Genomic DNA, 21,371 nt, shown 5'->3' with positions numbered 1-21,371 from the left:
AAGATGACACAAAGAAATGGAAAAACATTCCATCCTCATGGAATGGAAAAACAAATATTGTTAAATGTCTATACTACCTGAAGCAATCTACACATTTAATGCAGTCCCTATCAAAATACTACCAACATTGTTCACAGAGCTAGAACAAACAATGCTAAATTTTGTATGGAACCACGAAAGACCCCGAATAGCTAAAGCAGTGTTAAAAAAAAAAAAAAAAAAGCAAAGCTGTAGGCATCACAATTCCAGACTTCATGCTATAATTACAAAGCTGTAGTCATTAAGACAGTATGGTGCTGGCACAAAAACAGATGCATAGATCAATGGAATAGAACAGAGAACCCAGAAATGGACCCGTCACACGCAGAAGAATGAAACTGGATCACTTTCTTACACCATACACTAAAATAAACTCAAAATCAATGAAAGACCTAAATGTGAGACAGGAATCTATCAAAATCCTAGAGGAGAACACAGGCAGCAACCTCTTTGACCCTGGCTACAGCAAGTTCTTGCTAGACACTGTCTTCAAAGGCAAGGCAAACAAAAGCAAAAGTGAACTATTGGGACTTCATCAAGATAAAAAGCTTTTGTACAGCAAAGGAAACGGTCAACAAAACTAAAAGGCAACCTACAGAATGGGAGAAGATATTTGCAAATGTCTTATCAGATAAAGGGCTAATATCCAAAATCTATAAAGAATTTATCAAACTCAACACCCAAAGAACGAAGAATCCAGTCAAGAAATGCGCAGAAGACATGAACAAACATTTCTCCAAAGAAGACATACAAATGGCCAACAGACACATGAAAAAATGCTCCGCATCACTTGGCATCAGGGAAATACAAATCAAAACCATAGTGAGATACCACCTCATACTGGTCAGAATGACTAAAATAAACAGGTCAGGAAAAAACAGATGTTGGCAAGGATGTGGAAAAAAGGGAACACTCTCACACTGTTGGTAGGAATGCAAACTGGTACACCCACTCTGGAAGACAGCATGGAGGTTCCTCAAAAAGTTAAAAATAGAGCTACCTTATGACCCAGCAATTGCACTATTTTAAGTATTTATCCAAAGGATAGAAACATAGTGATTCAAAGGGACACCTGCACCCCAATGTTTATAGCAGCAATGTCCACAGTAGCCAAACTATGGGAAGAGCCCAGATGTCCATCAATAGATGAATGGTTAAAGAAGAGTTGGCATATATACACAATAGAATATTACTCAGCCATCAAAAAGAATGAAATTTTGCCATTTGCAGCAATGTGGATGGAACTAGAGGGTATTACGCTAAGTGAAGTAAGTTGTCAGAGAAAGATAAATATCATATGATTTCACTCATATGTGGAATTTAAGAAACAAAACAGATGAACGGAGGGGGTGGGATTGAAAATTAAATTGAAAACAGAGGGAGACAAGCCATAAGAGACTCTTAACTATAGGAAACAAACTGAGGGTTGCTGGAGGGGAGGTGGGTGGGAGAATGGGGTAACTGGGTGATGGGCCTTAAGGAGGGCACTTGATATAATGAGCACTGCATGTTAATGCAACTGATGAATTACTAAATTACTTCTGAAACTAATAATACAGTATATGTTAATTAAATTTAATTATTTAATTAAAATTAAAAAACAGTCCCTTCAAAAAATGGTGTTGGAAAACCTGGACAGCAACATGCAAAAGAATGAAACTGGACCACTTTCTTACACCATACACAAAAATAAATTCAAAATGCAGGGGCACCTGGGTGGCTCAGTTGATTGAGCATCTGACTCTTGATTTCAGCCCAGGTCATGATCTCAGGGTCATGAGATTGAGCCTCAGGTCAGGCTCCATGCTCACTGGGGAGTCTGCTTCTTTCTCTCTCTTCCTCTCCTTCTTCCCCCCCCCCCAAATAAATAAATCTTTAAAAACAAAAACAAAATCAGTGAAAGACCTAAATGTGAGACAGGAAACCATTAAAATCTTAGAGGAGAACACAGACAACAACCTCTTTGACATCAGCCATAGCAACTTCTTACTAAATATGTCTCTAGAGGCAAGGAAAGAAAAGCAAAAATGAACTATTGGGACTTCATCAAGATAAAAACCTTCTGCACAGTGAAGGAAACAATCAACAAAACTAAAAGGCAGCCTTTGGAATGGGAGAAGATATTTGCAAATGGCATATCTGATAAAGGGTTAGTATTCAAAATCTATAAAGAATTTATTAAACTTAACACCCAAAGAGGACATACAAATGGCCAACAGACACATGAAAAGATGTGTAACATCATTCATCATCAGGGAAATACAAATCAAAACTACAATGAAATATCACCTCACACTTGTCAGAGTGGCTAAAATTAACAACACAGGGAACAACAGGTGTTGGTAAGGATGTAGAGAAAGGGGAACCCTCTTGCACTGTTGGTGGGAATGCAAACTGGTATAGCCACTCTGGAGAACAGTATAGAGGTTCCTCAAAAAGTTAAAAATAGAACTACCCTATGAACCTGTAATTGCTCTACTAGGTATTTACCCAAAGGATACAAAAATACTAATTCAAAGGTACACATGCACCCTGATGTTTATAGCAGCATTTCAACAATAGCCAAATTATGGAAAGAACCCAAATGTTCATCAACTGATGAATGGATAAAGAAGAGGTAATACACACACACACACACACACACACACAGTGGATTGTTACTCAGCCATCAAAAAGACTGAAATCTTGCCATTTGCAATGACGTGGATGGAGCTAAAGAGTATTATGCTAAACGAAATAAGTCAATCAGGGAAAGACAGATACCATATGATTTCACTCATACATGGAATTTAAGAAACAAGACAAATGAACATAGTGGTGGAAAAAAGACAGGAAAAAAAAAAAAAAAGAAAAGACTCAACTATAAAGAACAACCTGATGGTTACCAGAGGGGAGTTGGGTGTGGGGATGGCTTAAATGGGTGATGAGAATTAAGAAGGGCACTTGTGATGAGCACTGGGTGTTGTATGTAAGTGTTGAATCACTAAATTCTATACCCAAAACTAATATTACACTGTATGTTTACTAACTGAAATTTAAGTGAAAACTTGGAAAGAACAAAAATAAAAAGATATCATAATTTCAGTCTGCCGTCTATGTATGTTTAAGCGTGCAAATCTAATTAATTCATGCATATTAGAAAGTTATGTGGCCTGTGAATTACAAAGGAACTAATAAACACAGGGATTTTTCAGCATTGGTAATAATCTAGCTGTCCTTCTGTTGCAGCTGAAAGATACCATGTTCCTGGAACAGGTCAGAGCTATACATTAGCAGCTGATGTTGGAATACTGAGTAGGAACATCAAAATACTTGGTGAAGATTATCCAGGTTGGTTCAAGGAATCTTTTGGCGCACGTGTCCTGGTCAGCTCATTCACTCAGAATATGATGACATTTAAAGGTTGGTACAAATTTGAAATATAGCATGGTCTCTTCTATGTTCAGTCAATTCTTAAAATTATTCACACTTCTTTTTAGGATCTCATGTGTTAAAAAAATTCAATGAGTACATTTTAAAGATCATACTGGCTTTATTCAGTGATTCATGCATCAAGCAGTATCTGATCTAGCAGATAAAAAGGAGCTCCAAAGAGCTGTGCAAAATGAAAGACTTTTATAGGCAGAAGAGAACAGGAACAGGGGAGGAATACTAGGCAAAAAAAAACAAACTGGTTATTGAAAGTTTACTTTCCCTTAGGGGATCGCAGGGGCTAATCAGGCACATTACCTAACTAGTGCTGATCAGGTGATTCCTGATGGACTGGTTTAAGATTCCATTTCTGGGAGAGGAACTGTAAGTTCAGTCTCAGTTTGGTGATGTGGGTTGAGCATAATCAAATCTTCAATTTGCGCCGGTTGTCTTGTTTTTAACACAGAAAAATATTTCTTGAGAGGGATTATGTAAGCTAACATGCTACCCTCCAAAATCAAATCTGTAACATTTTTTCTACTCATTTTATCTTTATAGACAATAAAAATTATCAAACTAACAAAACCTTAGGTAACAGCTAGCCCAGCCTCTCACCCAAATAGAAGTTGTTTATAAAAAGAGCAATAGATCTGTTATTTTTGTGTGAAGGAAAATTTAAAACATATACAAAATTTTCAAACATAGAGAAATGTATAATGAATCCCAGTGTACCCATCACTAGTTACCACAGTGATCAACTTTGGTCAATCTTATTTCAACTGTATGACCACCCACTCTCTTTAAGCCCCTGGGTTATTTTGACACAACTACATATATATATATATATATATATTTTTTTTTTAAGATTTTATTTATTTATTTGACAGAGAGATAGAGAGCACAAGTAGGCAGAGAGGCAGGCAGAGGGAGAGGGAGAAGCAGACTCTCCACTGAGCAGGGAGCCCGACGCGGGGCTCGATCCCAGGACCCCGGAATCATGACCTGAGCCGAAGGCAGCCACTTAACCGACTGAGCCACCCAGGCGCCCCTACATATATATTTTTATTGCCATATAGCATTGTGTAAGTTTAAGGTATGCACTGTATTTATTTTGATACATTTATATATCACAATATGATTACCACTGTAGTGTCAGCTAACACCTCTATCATGTCACATAATTATTACATCTTTTTTGTGGCAAGAACAATTAAGATCTGGTCTCTTAGCAACTTTGAAGCTTATAATACAGTATTGTTGACTGTAATCACTATGTCATACATTAGATCTCCAAGTCTTATTTATCACTAGTTGCAAGTTTGTGCCCTTAAACAATATCTTCCTAATTCCCCCACCACCACCACTAACTTAGCTCCTGGTAACCACCATTCTACTCTCTGCTTTAATGCATTTGACCTTTTTAGCTTCCACATATAAGCATCATACAGTATTTGTCTTTCTCTGACTTACCTCACTTAGCATAATGCCCTCAAGGTCCATCTGTGTTGTAGCAAATGGTAAGAGTTCCTTCTTTTTATGGCTGAAAATATTCCATTGTTCATATATGCCTCATTTTCTTTATCGATTCATCCATTAGTGGATCCTTAGGTTGTTTCCATATCTTGGGTATTGTGAATGAAGCAATCACATATTATTTCATCTAAAAATATTTCAGTATGTAACTTTAAAAGACTTCTTTAAAAATATCGAGAAGTATCAGACATAAAAATGTTAATAATATTTCCTTATCATCAAGTGATTATTCACATTCCCCCAGTTCATTCTTTCTCCTTCCTTCCTACCCTCCTTCCGTCTTTCCTTCCCATCGCTTGTATTCTTTTTGTTCAAATCAAGATCAAAATAAGACCGTGCTGCAATTTGTTGTGAATCTCAAATCTCTGATTCATTTATCTCCCTTTATAGTTTATTTAGAAAAGAAGCTAGATCATCTCTTCTATAGTATTTCCAACAGTCTGGAATTTAGTGGTTCATCCTTAGAATGTAAGCCTGTCTCCTTTGTATTTTCTATCATAGGTAGTGTAGAACTAAAAAATTGATCATACTCAAACTCCATTTTTAGGCAAGACTTCTTCATAGTTGATGGTATATTTTTCCATTAGTAGACACAATGTTTGATTATGTCTCCGTTTGTGAAGTTAGCAGCCATTAATGATCATTGCCTGGATCTATTAAATCATGGAGGTTTAAAATGGTGATATTTTAATTCTACAATTCCCCCCTAATTTATAATCTAGAATATTTCTGTAAAGAGAAGGTTCCCCAGTCAACTATTTGATTACCCTGAGAAATAGTTTATATAGGAAATGTAGGGAAAATGCTTGATTCTTTCCTATTATTAGCTAGTTTTTGAAATAGAGAGTTGATTCCCGGTCATTCTCCAAAAGTGACAGGCATTTTTATTTTTTTGTTTGTTATTAGCGTCATTATAAGCTCTATGGATTTAAACATACTGTATGGTCTAATCCATATATGGATTGTGATTGTTAATCTTATTGATACTCGAAATGCCCAGTTGCCATTCACAAATGAAAATGCCCCACCACTGACCTTCAGAACATTTTCATGTTGATGCCTCTGTCCTTTTGACTTAGGTTTCATTAGCTTCTTCACTTTCTGATATGACAAACACATGTTTTTTTGTTTGTTTTGTTTTTCTGAGCCTGGAAATAAGTCATCCCTCCAAGTAATGCTGGTTCTTTTTATTGGAAACTGGTGTTTGGATCCCACAATCTGGGTACCAGAGGCCAGTTGTTTATTCTTGACTTGAATGTTTTAGCAGGTCCTCGTTCATAATTCTGCCTATTGCATTTTGCAACAGCTCTATTTTCAGAAAACCTTTATATTGAGCAAGCAGCCATCCCACTATAGCTTCTGCCTATTGGTCATAATTTGTCAACAGGAGCTTAACTAATGATGATAACAGTAATGATGATCCTGATACGATATTTCAGGCACTATACCAAGCATTTAACACATATTATCTCATTTAATCTTCATAGTGCTCTGCATTTTAAAGATAGATAAATAGATTATTAGACGAATCAAATTGCTCTGGCCTTGGATACTAATCCACACCTTGGAGACTAATCCACTTCAAATCCCATGATGGACTTGTTCCCATGACAACCTTTCCTTGCTTCTGTAAATTGTTTTGTGATGTTAGTAAACATCTATGGCTTTTGTAGGCCAGATGGTCTGTAGTAACTATTTTTTCTCTGTATGATATTATTATTACATTTTCCACTGTATATCCAATGGCTGGCTCATGGATTTTGAGACAGGCTTTTCCCTTCTAGTACAAAGCAACTCTTCTCTAATGCATTTTATTAAATATCAGTTTTTGAAACAAGGAATAGACCCTGCTGTTTTTTACCAGCCATGAATCTCTGTGCCTCCATTTTCTTATATCAAATATAAGAATAGTAAAATTTCCTAACTCACAGTACGTTGTATGAGAATTAAACCACAAATTGCCTTTTAAGCACTTAGTGCAGCACTTGGCACAGAGTACTACTACTCATGGATTGCTGTTGCTATTATTACTAATCTGTGAAATCGCTTCTTGTCACCTCAATGGTACTTACGACACACTGATGAGCAGATACTTGGTAATGCATATTCTGGAAAGGATTATGTAAAGATAATGCCCTTCAAATCTCTTTAGATCGTCAAAACTGAACTGTCAGGTAAATTTTATCTTGTGCTTTATCTCATGCGTTCTCAACAGGAAGAGTATCACTACCAAGGGGATGAAAACTTATTCTTGCAGGACAAAAAATGTAATTTTTAAAAGGATTTATTTATTTGAGAGAGAGAGTGAGCAAGAGAGAGAGAGAGAAAGTGCGAGCGCACATGTGCATGAGAAGGGGGAGGGGCAGAGGGAGAGGGAGAAGCAGACTCCCTGTTGAGCCAAGAGCCCGAAGCAGGCTCCATCCCAGGACCTGAGCCGAAGGCAGATGCTCAACCAACTGAGCCAGCCAGGTGCCCCAGGACAGGAAAATTTAGATGAGCAATAGTTTGTGGCCCTCCAAAGAGCCACCGTACATTAACAGATATATAGTATATCTGAGGTATTAGATTCCATGGGGAGGGGAGGCTATTAGGAAAGAAAAAGTCTAAAAAGGCTCTCGTGGGGGGCAGTGAAAAAAAATTCAGAAACACTGCCTGATTTGGATTAAAGGAGCAAAGAAAAATGAATGAGATTTCCGTGAAAAAGTTGAAAGCAACTTTGCAATTTGGAAAATTACAACTCGTGTAGTTTTTCAAAAATTTTTATTCTGTTACAAGAAAAAATATTGTCACTCTTCCCTCCCTGCCCTGCCAGGAAATGCAAGGATAAGTAACGTGGAATTTTATCACAGTGGTCAAGAAGGCTTCAGGGATAGCACGGATCCAAGATACGCCGTAACATTTCTTAACTTAGGACAGGTTTGTACTTCAATTTTCGCATATATTCAAAATAAAATATTTTGATTTTGATTTTTTTTATTTTTTTTTAAATATTTTATTTATTTGACAGAGAGAGACACAGCGAGAGAGGGAACACAAGCAGGGGGAGTGGGAGAGGGAGAAGCAGGCTTCCCGCCGAGCAGGGAGCCCGATGTGGGGCTCAATCCCAGGACCCTGGGACCACGACCCGAGCCGAAGGCAGACGCTTAACGACTGAGCCACCCAGGCGCCCCTGATTTTATTTTCATTTAAGTTTACTAAAAAGTCATATCTTAGAATTGCTAAGGTGATGATCTAATATAACTTTCTTAGATACATTTTCCATCAACTTTTTTAGACTCATAGCGGCATCTGATTTACCCATTTCACACATTTATTTAAAGTCAGTAAAAAAAACAAGCAAACAGAAAAAGGAGCACAGAGGTGAAAAGAATTAAAGATCTATGATATTATTTCATAACTCCACTTTATTTTGCAGTGATCAAAACTATTTACAAATAGTTTCTATTGAACAAAGTGAGTATTGCTTACATTTCTCAAATGAAAAGCATGTCTGTATATCCATGCTTCTGTCAAAAGTGGGAAAAGAGATGTGCTTAGAAGGCTGGTGATTGAAGAACAAATGAGAGAGAACATATTTTTTATGAAAATAAAAAATAATCTTGTAGGTTTGAGGTTGCAATCCCAAACTTACTCATTGGCTGGTTCCTACAGACCTTTGAATTGTAACCCCCTGCCTAGAGTATCAACTTTTGTAATTAAAAAAAGTCCCTGCTCATCGTATAATAAACTATTCTGAAAAATAATTTTTAGCTCTGTAGTATTTTATAGGTAATGATAGAAATACAAATGCATAGAAAAGTACTTCAGAATTTTTTATCTGCATTTTGCTTTATTTAATCATAAATTGAGGATATGGAAATTTCCCAGGATTAAAAGATCTACAGGGAAATCATCTTCTTTCATGGAATGTGAATTGAGTATTTTATTTATCAAGATTTGTTTCCTGAAAATCACCTACTTCAAATTTTTTCTTTAAATGTATTTTAATTTTATTTTAAAACATTCACTGAATCCTGATGTTTTATAGATTCAAGAACGTGGCTCATCCTATATTCGAGGCTGTGCCTTTCACAATGGCTTTTCCCCAGCAATTGGTGTGTTTGGGACAGATGGATTGGACATAGATGACAACGTCATTCACTTTACAGTGGGGGAAGGTAGTATGATAATATTTTTGTCCAAATAATATGCTTTCTGAGACAATCTTATCTGAAAACACTCGAGCCATGCTGTCCAATTGATCTTTTTCAGAGAATGGAAATGGCCTCTATCTGTGCTAGTATGGTAATTACTAAACCGCATGCAGCCAACGAATACTTAAAATGTTGCTACTATGATTGAAGAACTGGATTTTTCATTTTAATTGTACTTAATTTACGTTTAAGTAGTTACATGTGGCTATGGCTATCATATCAGACAGTACAACTCTAGAAGAGTTATTTACCAGACCATGATCTTGTGTGAATTATCTAATCATCAATAGTTTAAATTACTATGACTTTTTTACTATGACATTTAAAATGCTCCTCACCTGTCAGTCAAAAAGATTACTCACAAATAAATGTTACTTTTTTATAAAAATTGGGCTTGATTTTAGGAGGTAATCCTTTCTTGAATATCTGTATAAAGCATAAAACAAACTCATTTAATGTATACAGAATTGGTGTTTGTTAAAATCTGAGGTGAATCCTCATATGTGGAACCCACATATTTAACAGGCACCCCAGAAGAGTCTAAAGCAGTTAGATTATTAAAGAGGTAGAGTTCAAAGGGCATACTCTAAAATTTAAGAGATTGATTAGTCAGGCTCGAACTAGAAAAACTAATTTCATGGAAACATGAAAGACATTCCCCATAGCACTCATTACAAATCTGTTTGTATTTGGGGGGATTTTATTCATTTTTTTGCAGGTATAAGAATATGGGGGGATGCCAACAGAGTTCGAGGAAACTTGGTTGCACTTTCAGTTTGGCCAGGAACCTACCAAAACAGAAAAGATTTAAGTTCAACTCTCTGGCATGCAGCAATTGAGGTAGGGTGATTTATAATTATATAAAATAATGACATAACTTTACAAGAGTATCCTAAATTATGATTTGTAATTTCTTTACAGATTATATACCACAGATTATAAATTCTGTAGAAACTGTCTCAAAATATTATTGAAAACTGTTTCCTCCTTAGATAAAGATTGATGAATTAATAAAATGAGCTAATGAAAGGAGTGAATAAATTTTCTTGAGAGATGTGAGCTCCCACAGCCATTGAATTTTTCTTTGTGTTGATGTCCAGTGGTTTAAATAATCCTCTTACTTCCTTGCTTCTCCAGCATTAATTATCACTTCCAAGTCCTGGTACAGGGTCTTCTGCTGCTCACTGACTGAGTGCCTTGCACATATTACTACTTAACTCTGAATTTAGTTTCCTTCATCATACGGAAAATTAGAATTGATAGACTACAGAATCTCTAAAGTTCCTTTCTCATCTAAAATTCTTATGATTATGTGAGGTTATTTATTCTTATCTAGTATTACTAATTGGACCCTTCTTGGTCCCCATGAAGTTTCTTCAATCACTGTAGGCCATCAGGTGTAGGATGAGATTGCCGGCAAGCAAACAGAAAGTACAGAAAAAAGGTTTAGAGGACATATGGCTCCATCTTGTTTTTTTTCTACTTCCTATGCCATAAGAGCCAAAAGGAATTTAAAAAAATAGCTCTTTTGGAAGATGGGATAAGGAGTGAGGTTTGTTTTTGGGCAACTAGTAATAATCACCTTAAAGTAAAACCTGAAGGCCTGGAACTTGGTATATATTTATGAGAATATTCTCTTTTCATCCTATTTATAGATGTGAGAATGTAATCCAATGTCAATTCCAAATCTTTAAAGTTTTCTGTATCTTTTGAAAGAAAAGGAACTTACTTTACTTTTATGAATTTCATTTAACTCTGTTCTCTTATCATAATATATCAAAATAAAGGTGCTTACCCTCAGAGCTACGCTCCACCCAGGATCCCACACACAGGCCATCTTTAAATTTCCCACAGAGGGAGGGGGCTTGCCAAAAAGTGTAGTAGCAGTTTCAACCCCAGCAGGGTGGTGCTGGGATGCACGTGGCCCTGCACAAGGAGCAGGAACCAGTCAGGCCCCAGGTTCAGAAACATCTCTTCCTTTGTCCTGTGGGGGTCAATAAATGTAATAAATTATCTCTCAGTCTGTGAGCAAATAACATGTCCAGAAAATACAAATAATGTCCAGCCTCACTTGTCACCTAGGAGAGGCAAATTAAGGTTAATCTGGATGTTACTTAGTGAAGAACGTGTTAAATTTTTAAAGAATGGTAAAATAAAATGCTGGCAAGGTTGCTGTTAATAAATAAATAAATAAATAAATAAATAAATAAATAAATAAAGGTGCTTAATACTTTAAATAGTTGAGATTTTGACTGTTTTGCTGACACAAGAGGCAAGAATTAAATCTTCTTTGCTCTATACTTTTCATTTTTTTGCCCCCTTGACTGGGCTCGTAAAGTAAAATTGTTTAGTGACTACCTAACACTTGTGTTCAACCTGTTTTTAGTATAGCAGATTTTATTTAAACTAGTAAGTGCTTCTACTGAGTCTTATGATCCACTATAATTGCCTTAGTTTTCTCTTAATAAATCAAAGTGGTAACATAATATAACCAAAGAGTGATAAAATCCTACTAACCTTGCTCTAATGTTGGAATTTGGTCTATGGCTTATAATTTTGAATGAAACCCAGTGGATTTTGTGACTGAAGTAAAAAAAAAAAATCTCTTTAATGCTGTTTTCTAATGAAATCTAAGGCATAGTGTCTAGTGATGATTTTACACCAAGAACTTAAGGTAATTTCAATACTTCATTTGTAATGTAAATGTGAACGGGTTGAATAATGAAATTAATTTTTCCTCCTACAGGGTAGTCATAATTAGTTTTCCTATATGTGTCGCAGACTTGCTCTCCCTGTACAGTTGTGTAAGAGCCTGACCCATAGCCTTTCCCTTCTCACCGTACTAGATAAACAGAGGGACCAATACAGTCTTACAAAATAACGTCGTGGCTGGATTTGGAAGGGTGGGATACCGCATTGATGGTGAACCTTGCTCAAGTAAGTCTTTCGGCACAGAGTCACTAAACTAAGAAATACCTTGTCCAAATTTGTTAGAAATAATTATTGTTTGTTAGTTCAATATGTAATATCTCCCCCTCCAGGGTACTGAATGAACTCAACGAGCATTGAGTCTATGAAAAAAAAATGAATAGGCTTTTTAAAAAAAGATTTTATTTATTAAAAAAATAAAGAATTAATTAATTAATTTATTTATTTATTTATTTGAGAGGTGGGGAAGAGCACAAGTGGGGCGGGGGAAGGGGGTGGTAGGGGGAGGGGCAGAAGGAGAAGCAGACTCCCCACTGAGCCAGGACTTGGGATCATGACCTGAGCTGAAGGCAGACGCTTAACCGACTGAGCCACCCAGGCACCCCTGAATAGGCTTTTAAAGATAATTTTACATGTTTATGATCCAAAAACTCTAGCAGCCGCTTCAGTTCTTGACGCAGCTGGTGTTGGAACAGCGAGTACCTCATCCCACTACCACTTTCATAAAAGCAACACTTTAGAGATACATGTCTACAGGGATATGACACTGTTGCATGTTTCCTCTTGACAGGAATAAATGCTCACTATTTGTGCATTTAAACTTGCAAGCATGGAATAAGCCAAAGGACATGAACAGATAGGTCTCAGCTATATTTCTATTAGAGGAGTAAAACTCAAAAATTAACTGAACAACTACTCTTTTGGCAAGTCTAGGGAAACTAGAACATTGTGTAATGTTCTGGCTGATTGAATGACAAAACAATATAACCCCTACAGAGCGGAACAGGGCAATAGCTGCCAAAATTATAGGAGCATTTGCTTTTGCCTTAACATTTCCACTTCTGGCAATCTAAGTAATATTTGCCTCTGTAACACTTACAAAATGATTTGTGAACAAGGTGACTCATCACAACATTGTGTGTGCTAGCAGGAAACTGCAAGTTGCCTTGTGTCCAATGCAGTGGACTAGTTATATAAAGCCAGATATTGGAACACTAGGCCCCTCTCAAAATGAGGGAAGAAGATACATATCGATGTATTGATATGGAGAAAGAAATTTGCAGGATATTCTTAAGTGATAAATGGAGATTGCAGAATATATATATATATAAAACAATATACAACTATATATAACTCTATATACAACTCTCTCTATATATATACTGTTTTGTTTATGGTATGTTTTGTGGAAGAAAGGAAAGAAAATAGGAGTATATATGGTTATTTGTGTTTATATAAAGCGACACAAAGTATAAAAGCAAAAAAATCAAAACAGGTGAGTAGCGACAGGGTGACTGGTGACTTAATATTGTATAACTTTTTATAACCTCTTGGTTTTCCAACTAAGTAAATGAATTATCGGATCAAAATAAAATAAGTAATAGAGCTGCAGATTTTGCCTCTTGAGAAACTCAGAGGAAATGGGGTTTTCTCTGAAAACTTTATATCCCTTGTACAGCTGATTTTTTTTTTATCTCAGTGTAGTTATTTTTAAGATTCTTTGAATCAGCATTTTGTAAATCAGCATTTTTCTGGAAACTCAAAAATTATTGGGCTTAAGCTAATTTTATTCTTGTGTAAATACGTTTTGAAGGAATAAAACAACTGCCAACAAATTTAGCTGATTCCTTGATATATACTGTTATTAAATATTTTAGTTCTCAACAGCTTAAAAGTTTTCTTTGACTAAAATTTTAAAATATGTCATTTTTCTGTAACTTCTTTGAAGTGTTGTCCTGGATTTTTTTAAGTCAAAATATGATCCGTGAATATGAATATTTACTAATATGTATATTTCACTGACTATATTGATATTCCTAAATAATTGAGAGTGTTTACAAGGAAGTTTGGGATTTAGAGAAATTGAAATAAGAGACATCACTGAGGAATTGAGGGTTTAAGTTCGTGGAATGGGGACACCAGCCTATCTAGTGAACCTCCCAGGCAAGTGGGAGACTGGGAGCCGGAGTCTGGGAGGCCGGGAAGGGAACCATGACTCACACTGGGTCCCAGGGGCAACACTATATGGAACCAAGGGAGAGACATGTGAACAGCTTCTTATGGAGAAAACAAAACAGAATCCAGGCAGTTGACAAGTAAAATTTCAACCCCAAAGTATTAGGAAGAAAGGAAAATCAGTAGAGGATAGGAGGAATTCAGATACCAGGAGACTTGGTCAAGAGAGCTGGTACTAAGTAACCTGTAGGGGGTGATGCTGCTCTTTATAGAGAAGCCTCCAATATGTGCATGGTTAGGAGGGAATTATTAAGATTGCTGATCTGATTTGTACGTAAGTGAAGTTTCATAAAAAATCTACTTCAGGTTTCCTATATATTAATAATGAGTATAGCTTCCGTTTATTGAGGCACTTTATGTGGGTTATTTCATTTCATTCTGAGACTACTCTAAATTAGGCATTAAAACTTTTTATATTTGAGGAAACTGAGGTCTTAAAGGTTAAACAATGTTCCAAGGTCATACATACATCAATTCAACAGATAGTTAAATGAACACCTATCTCTGCATGACCTTCTAGGCCCTAGGAATATGGTGGTGAATGAGATAAACACCGTGTCCTCTCTCATGAAGCTTACATTTCTAATAGGAGAGAGGAGATGGATAATTCATGAATAAGTAATAATAAAATTTCAAGTGAAAATAATGTTAGTGGCCTTGTGAAGGAACTGAGGTGCTACTTTGAATCAGGTAGTCAGAGAAGGCCTTGTAAGGGGGTGACACCTAACTTGAAAATGAGATGACCGGGAGGCACCAACAACAAAAAGGTGTGCAGGGGAAGCATTTTATAAACAGCAAGCGGTATCATTGTGTTTCGGGGTTAGCCTTCTTTGAATCCAAACACCGTGCACTTTCTCATGAAATTCGTGTTTAATGAGAGATAGTAAGTTAAATGTGCTAACAACTAAACCAAACTTTTGCAGTCATACTAATGGTGAAGGGACAAATTAGGTAAGATTAAATCCTGAGTAGAGTAAGCCATAACAATATTTAATTTTCATGTTAAAATTTACATAAGATTTATACATTTAATTTAAAAAATTTTAACTTTATCATACTTCTTATAAAGCTCTAGGACATGACTTATAATGTTAATTCTCCGTTTTCATATTTCTTTACAAGGTCAGTCTAATCCCATGGAAAAGTGGTTTGACAATGAAGCCCATGGAGGTTTGTATGGTATTTATATGAACCAAGATGGCCTTCCTGGGTGTTCTCTTATACAGGGATTTACCATTTGGACATGCTGGGATTATGGAATTTATTTTCAGGTAAATGTGATCCAGGGTGGTGATTATTTATCTTGTTTTATGATTGTATTTTGTACTATGTAAACTACAAGTTGTTTTACAGACCACAGAGAGTGTGCATATCTATAATGTGACTCTGGTTGACAATGGGATGGCCATTTCTTCAATGATTTACATGCCAGCTGCTGTATCTCACAAAATTTCCAGTAAAACAGTGCAGATTAAGGTAAGAAATGAATACAGCCACAATAAGGAGAAAGCGTAAAATTACTGAAGTTCCGATAAGAATGATCTCCTTGACTTCTAAGCCCAGCGAGTCCAAACCTCCTTGTCTTTGTTCTCATTGTCTTCCTCCAGGAAGTGCTCTATCTTTCCCTCTCCTCCCTGCTCCCCTCACCTCTTCTTGCGTACCACCTGCTAATCTTGCCACAGTTAGTGAAATTTTTCTCTATGACACCTTTCCTGAACTAGCTTAGATAGTATTGATACTCTCTCCTCTTTTTGTTCTTGCGCTTCCCTGGGCATATTTCTATCACAGAAACGTAACATGTCATTATAATAATTTACCCACCTGTCTTCCCCTTCCCAGTTTGACTGTGATTCCACTTAGGGCATAAAGTCATATCCTTTTCACCTTGGCTTTTTGAAGGATCCCTTCCTCAAACTTCAAGGTTGTGTTTTGCTATGGTGGAATTCAGTATTATCCATTATCATATTTTTCCTGAGGAAAAGCTGTTATTTAAGCTGTACTGTTTGAATTTTTTTTAAATAGAGCTCATTAATTGTTGGAAGTAGCCCTGGATTTAATTGCTCTGATGTCCTAACTAATGATGATCCCAATATTGAACTTTCTGCCGCCCATCGGAGTGCTAGACCTCCATCAGGTGAAAATTTTAGAAGTTCAATTTTGGTGTTCATGTGGGTGCATATTTGAATCTTATTAACTTTCTTTCTTTCATAAAAGGTGGGAGAAGTGGGATTTGCTGGCCTACTTTTGCTTCAGCACATAACATGGCACCCCGGAAGCCCCATGCAGGGCTCATGAGCTACAATGCCATTAGTGGCCTTCTGGATATCTCAGGCAAGTTTAAACATAGTCTTGACAAATCTACTCCATTAAGTTCTATAAAGAATATGTAGAATATATCTAATAATGTTTCACTATTAGTAAAAAAAAAATAATGATTTAAATGAATTTGTATATGAATCTGCTCAGTGTGAGAAGCCAAGAAATCAGACATCAGTCAATTTCAAGAATGGTTCCCTGGCAAAATTTGTATATGTTAAAGAAGTGACATTTAATTTTTCCTTCTAAAACAACAGAGGAAACACTGATATAGTGATTTAATGTTCATTTCTATAAATTATAAAAACCCTTTTATATAAGTAGGGTTATATATTATTATCTCTTTTTACAACTGAAGAAATTTAAACTCATATAACCTAAGAGCTTAGTAACATCTATTGGCTCTATCATCCTGTTCATTTATTTCTTTAGTGCTTCTTCCATAGTTGATACACTTTGGTGATCACTAACATGCCCTCTGTGCTTACTCCCAGAGACCCATGCACATGCTTTTCCCTCAGGCTTCATTTTACCCAGTCATCCAGTCTTGTTCCTTCCAGGCCCCTGACTAATTAGCTAAGTCATTTTTTATATTTATCCTTACCTCACACCACTTCTGTCTTCACACAAAGTGGGTCACCCTGGGTACTACCCAAATTTCTATCCCATAGTAGAATCTGCCCATGCCACACTCTTTCAAGGCCATCCCCAGGTGGGGCTGAAATGCACTGGCCTTATATAATAGACTCATTCCAATATATCATTTTTCAGAGACTTTTGACCCCTTCTCCTACAGTTTGCCGTTGCTTATCATCCACTTCATTTAAAGTGGAACATGAACATTTTCCAAACTTAGAAAAGCCATGACAGCAGCATGGGAGAATACCCCAATCCATAGTGACACTCTCCCTTATCTAGCTTTATATTCTTTCCCCCTTAATCTAACATCATCACAATTTACTCTCAGATATATATACTCCTGATTCCTGCCAGTACATGTTACTCAGTTCCTGCAGTTCCTTTGGTCTATAATTCCTCTCATCCCATAGCAGGCTTAGCACTGCCACAGTCAGACCATGTTGAGACTTGACCAGACTTACTGCTCTGTTTGCCAGAAGGGGAGATGGGGACAGGACCTGAGAAAGGCAAGATTTGCCTTTTCTTCTGAGGTCTTGTCATGATTTCAACAAATGGGGCAGGGGAGCTATCCTCTAATAAGGGAAAAGCAGACCACTTATACAGATCTGGAACATTCAAGGGGAACCCAGGGTTTCAAGGCTCAAGTTCATCTTCCTTATATTCCCATCCTAACTCAGAGTTCCATTCCTTTTCTATTAGAGCCCTGTCTTTGATGTAGGAGACTTGCCAGGGCTAAGAATTCAACCTTCTATGAATGCTGTGCTGGTTTTGTGATCAGATCCTGAGGTTTGCCTTGAATTTGTGATTGATTACCACAGCTTACAGTTTTTTTCTTCAAAGCACCAATGATGGTCAACAGTCACCTACTTCTAGTTTCCTTGTAACCACTGTTTCCCCTTTACCACTCCAATGCCAAAGTTACTGTATAAGCCAGAGCATTTCCTTCCACCTAGATATTATCCCAGTTCACCACGAGTGAAATCTTAACAGCTGCACTGTTAGAGCATTCTAGGGACTATCACTACTCCACCTGCCACCAGTAAGGGCATCCTCTTTCCCATCCAGACAGCAAGTGAGCTAAATTCATTATTGCATCATTACAGTGTGTATCCTAGGACCACTTCTGGTACTCACTGTCTAAATCAGGTGTTCTAAAAGTAAAGCCAGAGATGGGATTCTTGTGCAAGTGGTTTATTAAAGGTGTGTTTTCACAAGAAAGGGAGTGAGGGAAGTAGGATAGGGCAGAGCTAAGCAAGGATATGGTCTCAGCTGGAGTCTAGCTCCTTCTTGATACCTTAGGGGGCTGTGTAGTTTAGTTAACCCCTCTTGAGGCAAGGGGACCTTCTGTATCAGTTGCCAATTAGACATGATAGCCCTTTGGTGGTGGTATTAAGGAGTGCATAATCTCTTAGGAGAGGGAGTTGTCATCTGGTCAAGGGCACTTCTCTGGAGAAAGGGGCAGGTGTGAGTAGTTGGCAGCCAATACTTATAGGAGCTGAGGACAAGTGCACTGGGCCAGTAAAGCAGATCTGTACAGGTTACAAACAGTGTCTGCTACTATGGTATTTTATTAGTATTCATCTACAAGCTCATATTCATGTATATACAATATCATCTTAGGAAAAAATATCATCAGGAAGAATAGTAGTAGTACATAACTGATTTAAGAATTTTGGAGTTACCTTTTCCTTTTTTTCTATTTTTGAGCTATTGGATTTTAAGTACAATGGAAATTAAGTTTGAATTCAATAAATTTTATCTTCTGGTCATACAATATATGCAATAAGGCCAAAAGAACAATGTTTCAATTAGTCTTTGCTGTGTAACAAAATACCTCCAAAATTTAGAGTCTTTAAACAACCATTTATTAGCTCATGATTCTGTGGATTGACAATTTAGGCTTTGTTCATTTGGATAGTTCTTCTGCTGGTCTCACCTGGGATTATTCCTTAGGCTGCCCACAGTTTACAGCATGGATAGGGACTAGTTGGTCTAGGTAATCTCACTTCCATGTCTGGTGGTTGGTACTTGCCAATCGTTGGGTTGGCCATTAGCTGGAGTAATGGGGGTGATTGGGCCATACGTCTCCTAAGGTTATTCACATGCTAGAAGTCACAGAATCCCTCAAAAGCACCAAAAGAGAGTGAGCCCTAATATGCAAGCACTTTTCAGATCTACTTATATCACAATTGCTCTTGTCCCATTGGTCAAAGCCAATCACATAACTAAGCTCAGAGAAAATATGAGAAGACTATTCACTGGTATTAATATAGGGAGGCAACAATCTAACACAAATAGTGGTGGACTATCTACCACATAAGCTAAGAGCTCCATGTTCAGAGTGGTGTTATATGATGTGTTTGCTGGAATGTACATGAAATGAAACTGATTTTATCACTTTCTCCTTAGAAAATAACTATTTTTCTGTTATTTATGTTTTAGGTTCAACATTTGTTGGATTTAAGAATGTTTGTTCAGGTGAAACTAATGTGATATTCATTACTAACCCTTTAAATGAAGACTTACAGCATCCAATCCATGTGAAGAACATACAGCTGGTTGATACTACTGAACAATCAAAAATATTCATACATAGGCCTGATATAAGGTACAATGTATCAAAATCCGTTTTTTTCTTTCCTGTATTTATAGCTTTCCATTGTCTTTTTTCCCTGCCATAGATCTGAGACAGTTGTTATATTAAAGTAACTATTAATTTCTATAAAATTTTAATCAGGATCATGAAAATTAAGAATATTTAATGCATTTGTGTTTTCAGTTAAATTGAAGAAGCTAGTCTTTAATATGTATATTTTCTCATACTGTTTTTTCCATGCATCCCATCATAAAAGAAAAGAGACCAAGTTAGAAGTGTGTTGTACATTAGTATCTCTCCACTAATGGTCATTAGGAATGAAAGACATCTCTATCATTTCTGCCCTTTGCCTTACTTCTTTTGTTTCCAGTTGCTTTCCAAATATCTTACCATGTTCACCCCAAAATGCACTTTGAAATTTAACATCAATCATTATAATCACTGTGACTGAGAAGATGCAGAAACTCAGAAGAGTGACTTTTCAATCACAAAAGTCAGTTGGAGTCAGAATATTTGTAGAAACTGAGCCACTTAGACCCTAAATCTTAAAAGAAGATAGCCAGTAACTGCTACACTTTTCTAAGAGAAGCAGACCAGGAATTCAGATGTAAGACAAGATCGGAGGAAAGAAATTTTTTATGAGAGATCTTTGACATTTTCAGCATAGGAAGAAGACAAGGAATAATGCTGTCTAATTAGATAGACATCTCTTCAGACAAATGCAGTGTTTCATAAATAGTTTCACTTCATCTGATTTTGTTTTGGTGACAACTGCACATCTCCTCATCTAGGAATTACTGAACTGCAGTAATTTTTGGCTCAATAGAGCCTGTCCTCACTAGAATATTATTAGCTTCTGTTTAATTATCATTGAATCTTTCAGATGTAATATATAATTTTAATACCTAGGTCATGAAGAAAATACTACTTTTTTTGAGAGAGAGAGCACGCAAGCAGGAAGGGAGAGGGGCAGAGGGAGAGGGCAAGAGAGAATCTTAAGCAGGCCCCATGGTCAGCGCAGAGCCCCATGTGGGGCTCGATCTTACAGCCCTGAGAGCATGACCTGAGCCGAAATCAAGAGTTGGATGCTTAACCGACTGAGCTACCCAGGTGCCCCAGAAAATACCACATTTTAAAATATATTGTCTTTGGCTCTGTGCTTTTGTTAAGATGCTATTGGCATTTTCCCAGATCCCTTTTACAAGACAGTTCACCCAGTCCCCCAATGATCTAAATGTTGGCCAATAATAACCTACAGTTGCCCTCTTTTCCAGAAAATTGCTCTTAGCTGAACAGGAATAGCCTTGGGGTGCTAAAACCTTCCCTAACACCACCTCCTTTCAATCCATGCAAAATGACTGGTTTATACAGGAGTACAAAAAGCCAACCCCCTTGTCTCAAGGTGGGAGAACCCCGGGTGCAACTGATGATCCAGAGGTACCCTTAGGATCAGAATGAAGCTAGTCCACAGACCATAGAAATCTCGTTTTCTTTCCTTCGCCCTATGTGGCTTCTCTCCTTCTTTTTTGAGAGAATTCCTTCAATAAGTCACTTGAACAAAAATCTACATTTTAGGCTCTGTTTCTTTGTAACATGAAGTAAAGATAGAGCTCTAAGTCATAATATAAAAGTGCCACTGGGTACTCTACCTACAGACTTGCGCACAGTAGCTTCTTCACACACTTGAACACAAAGAACCC

General features: G+C 36.9%; 1 protein-coding gene across 1 annotated transcript in view; it reads left to right on the top strand.

Annotated features, from left to right (window-relative positions):
• PKHD1L1 (PKHD1 like 1) overlaps nucleotides 1–21,371 on the top strand; it is a 153,491-nt gene that overhangs the window by 107,928 nt on the left and 24,192 nt on the right. Inside the window, exons 59-68 of the mRNA XM_078072084.1 lie at nucleotides 3,268–3,441; nucleotides 7,796–7,899; nucleotides 9,011–9,140; nucleotides 9,895–10,016; nucleotides 12,023–12,113; nucleotides 15,243–15,391; nucleotides 15,474–15,596; nucleotides 16,143–16,254; nucleotides 16,335–16,451; nucleotides 19,518–19,683. Coding sequence (XP_077928210.1) covers nucleotides 3,268–3,441; nucleotides 7,796–7,899; nucleotides 9,011–9,140; nucleotides 9,895–10,016; nucleotides 12,023–12,113; nucleotides 15,243–15,391; nucleotides 15,474–15,596; nucleotides 16,143–16,254; nucleotides 16,335–16,451; nucleotides 19,518–19,683 — 1,288 coding nt within the window. The remainder of the gene's footprint in view (nucleotides 1–3,267; nucleotides 3,442–7,795; nucleotides 7,900–9,010; nucleotides 9,141–9,894; nucleotides 10,017–12,022; nucleotides 12,114–15,242; nucleotides 15,392–15,473; nucleotides 15,597–16,142; nucleotides 16,255–16,334; nucleotides 16,452–19,517; nucleotides 19,684–21,371) is intronic.

This window comes from Halichoerus grypus, chromosome 5 (assembly GCF_964656455.1).
Source record: "Halichoerus grypus chromosome 5, mHalGry1.hap1.1, whole genome shotgun sequence".
NCBI classification, from domain to species: domain Eukaryota; kingdom Metazoa; phylum Chordata; class Mammalia; order Carnivora; family Phocidae; genus Halichoerus; species Halichoerus grypus.
The sequence above is the reverse complement of the archived record's forward strand: the minus strand, read 5'-3'. Positions and strand labels throughout refer to the sequence as shown.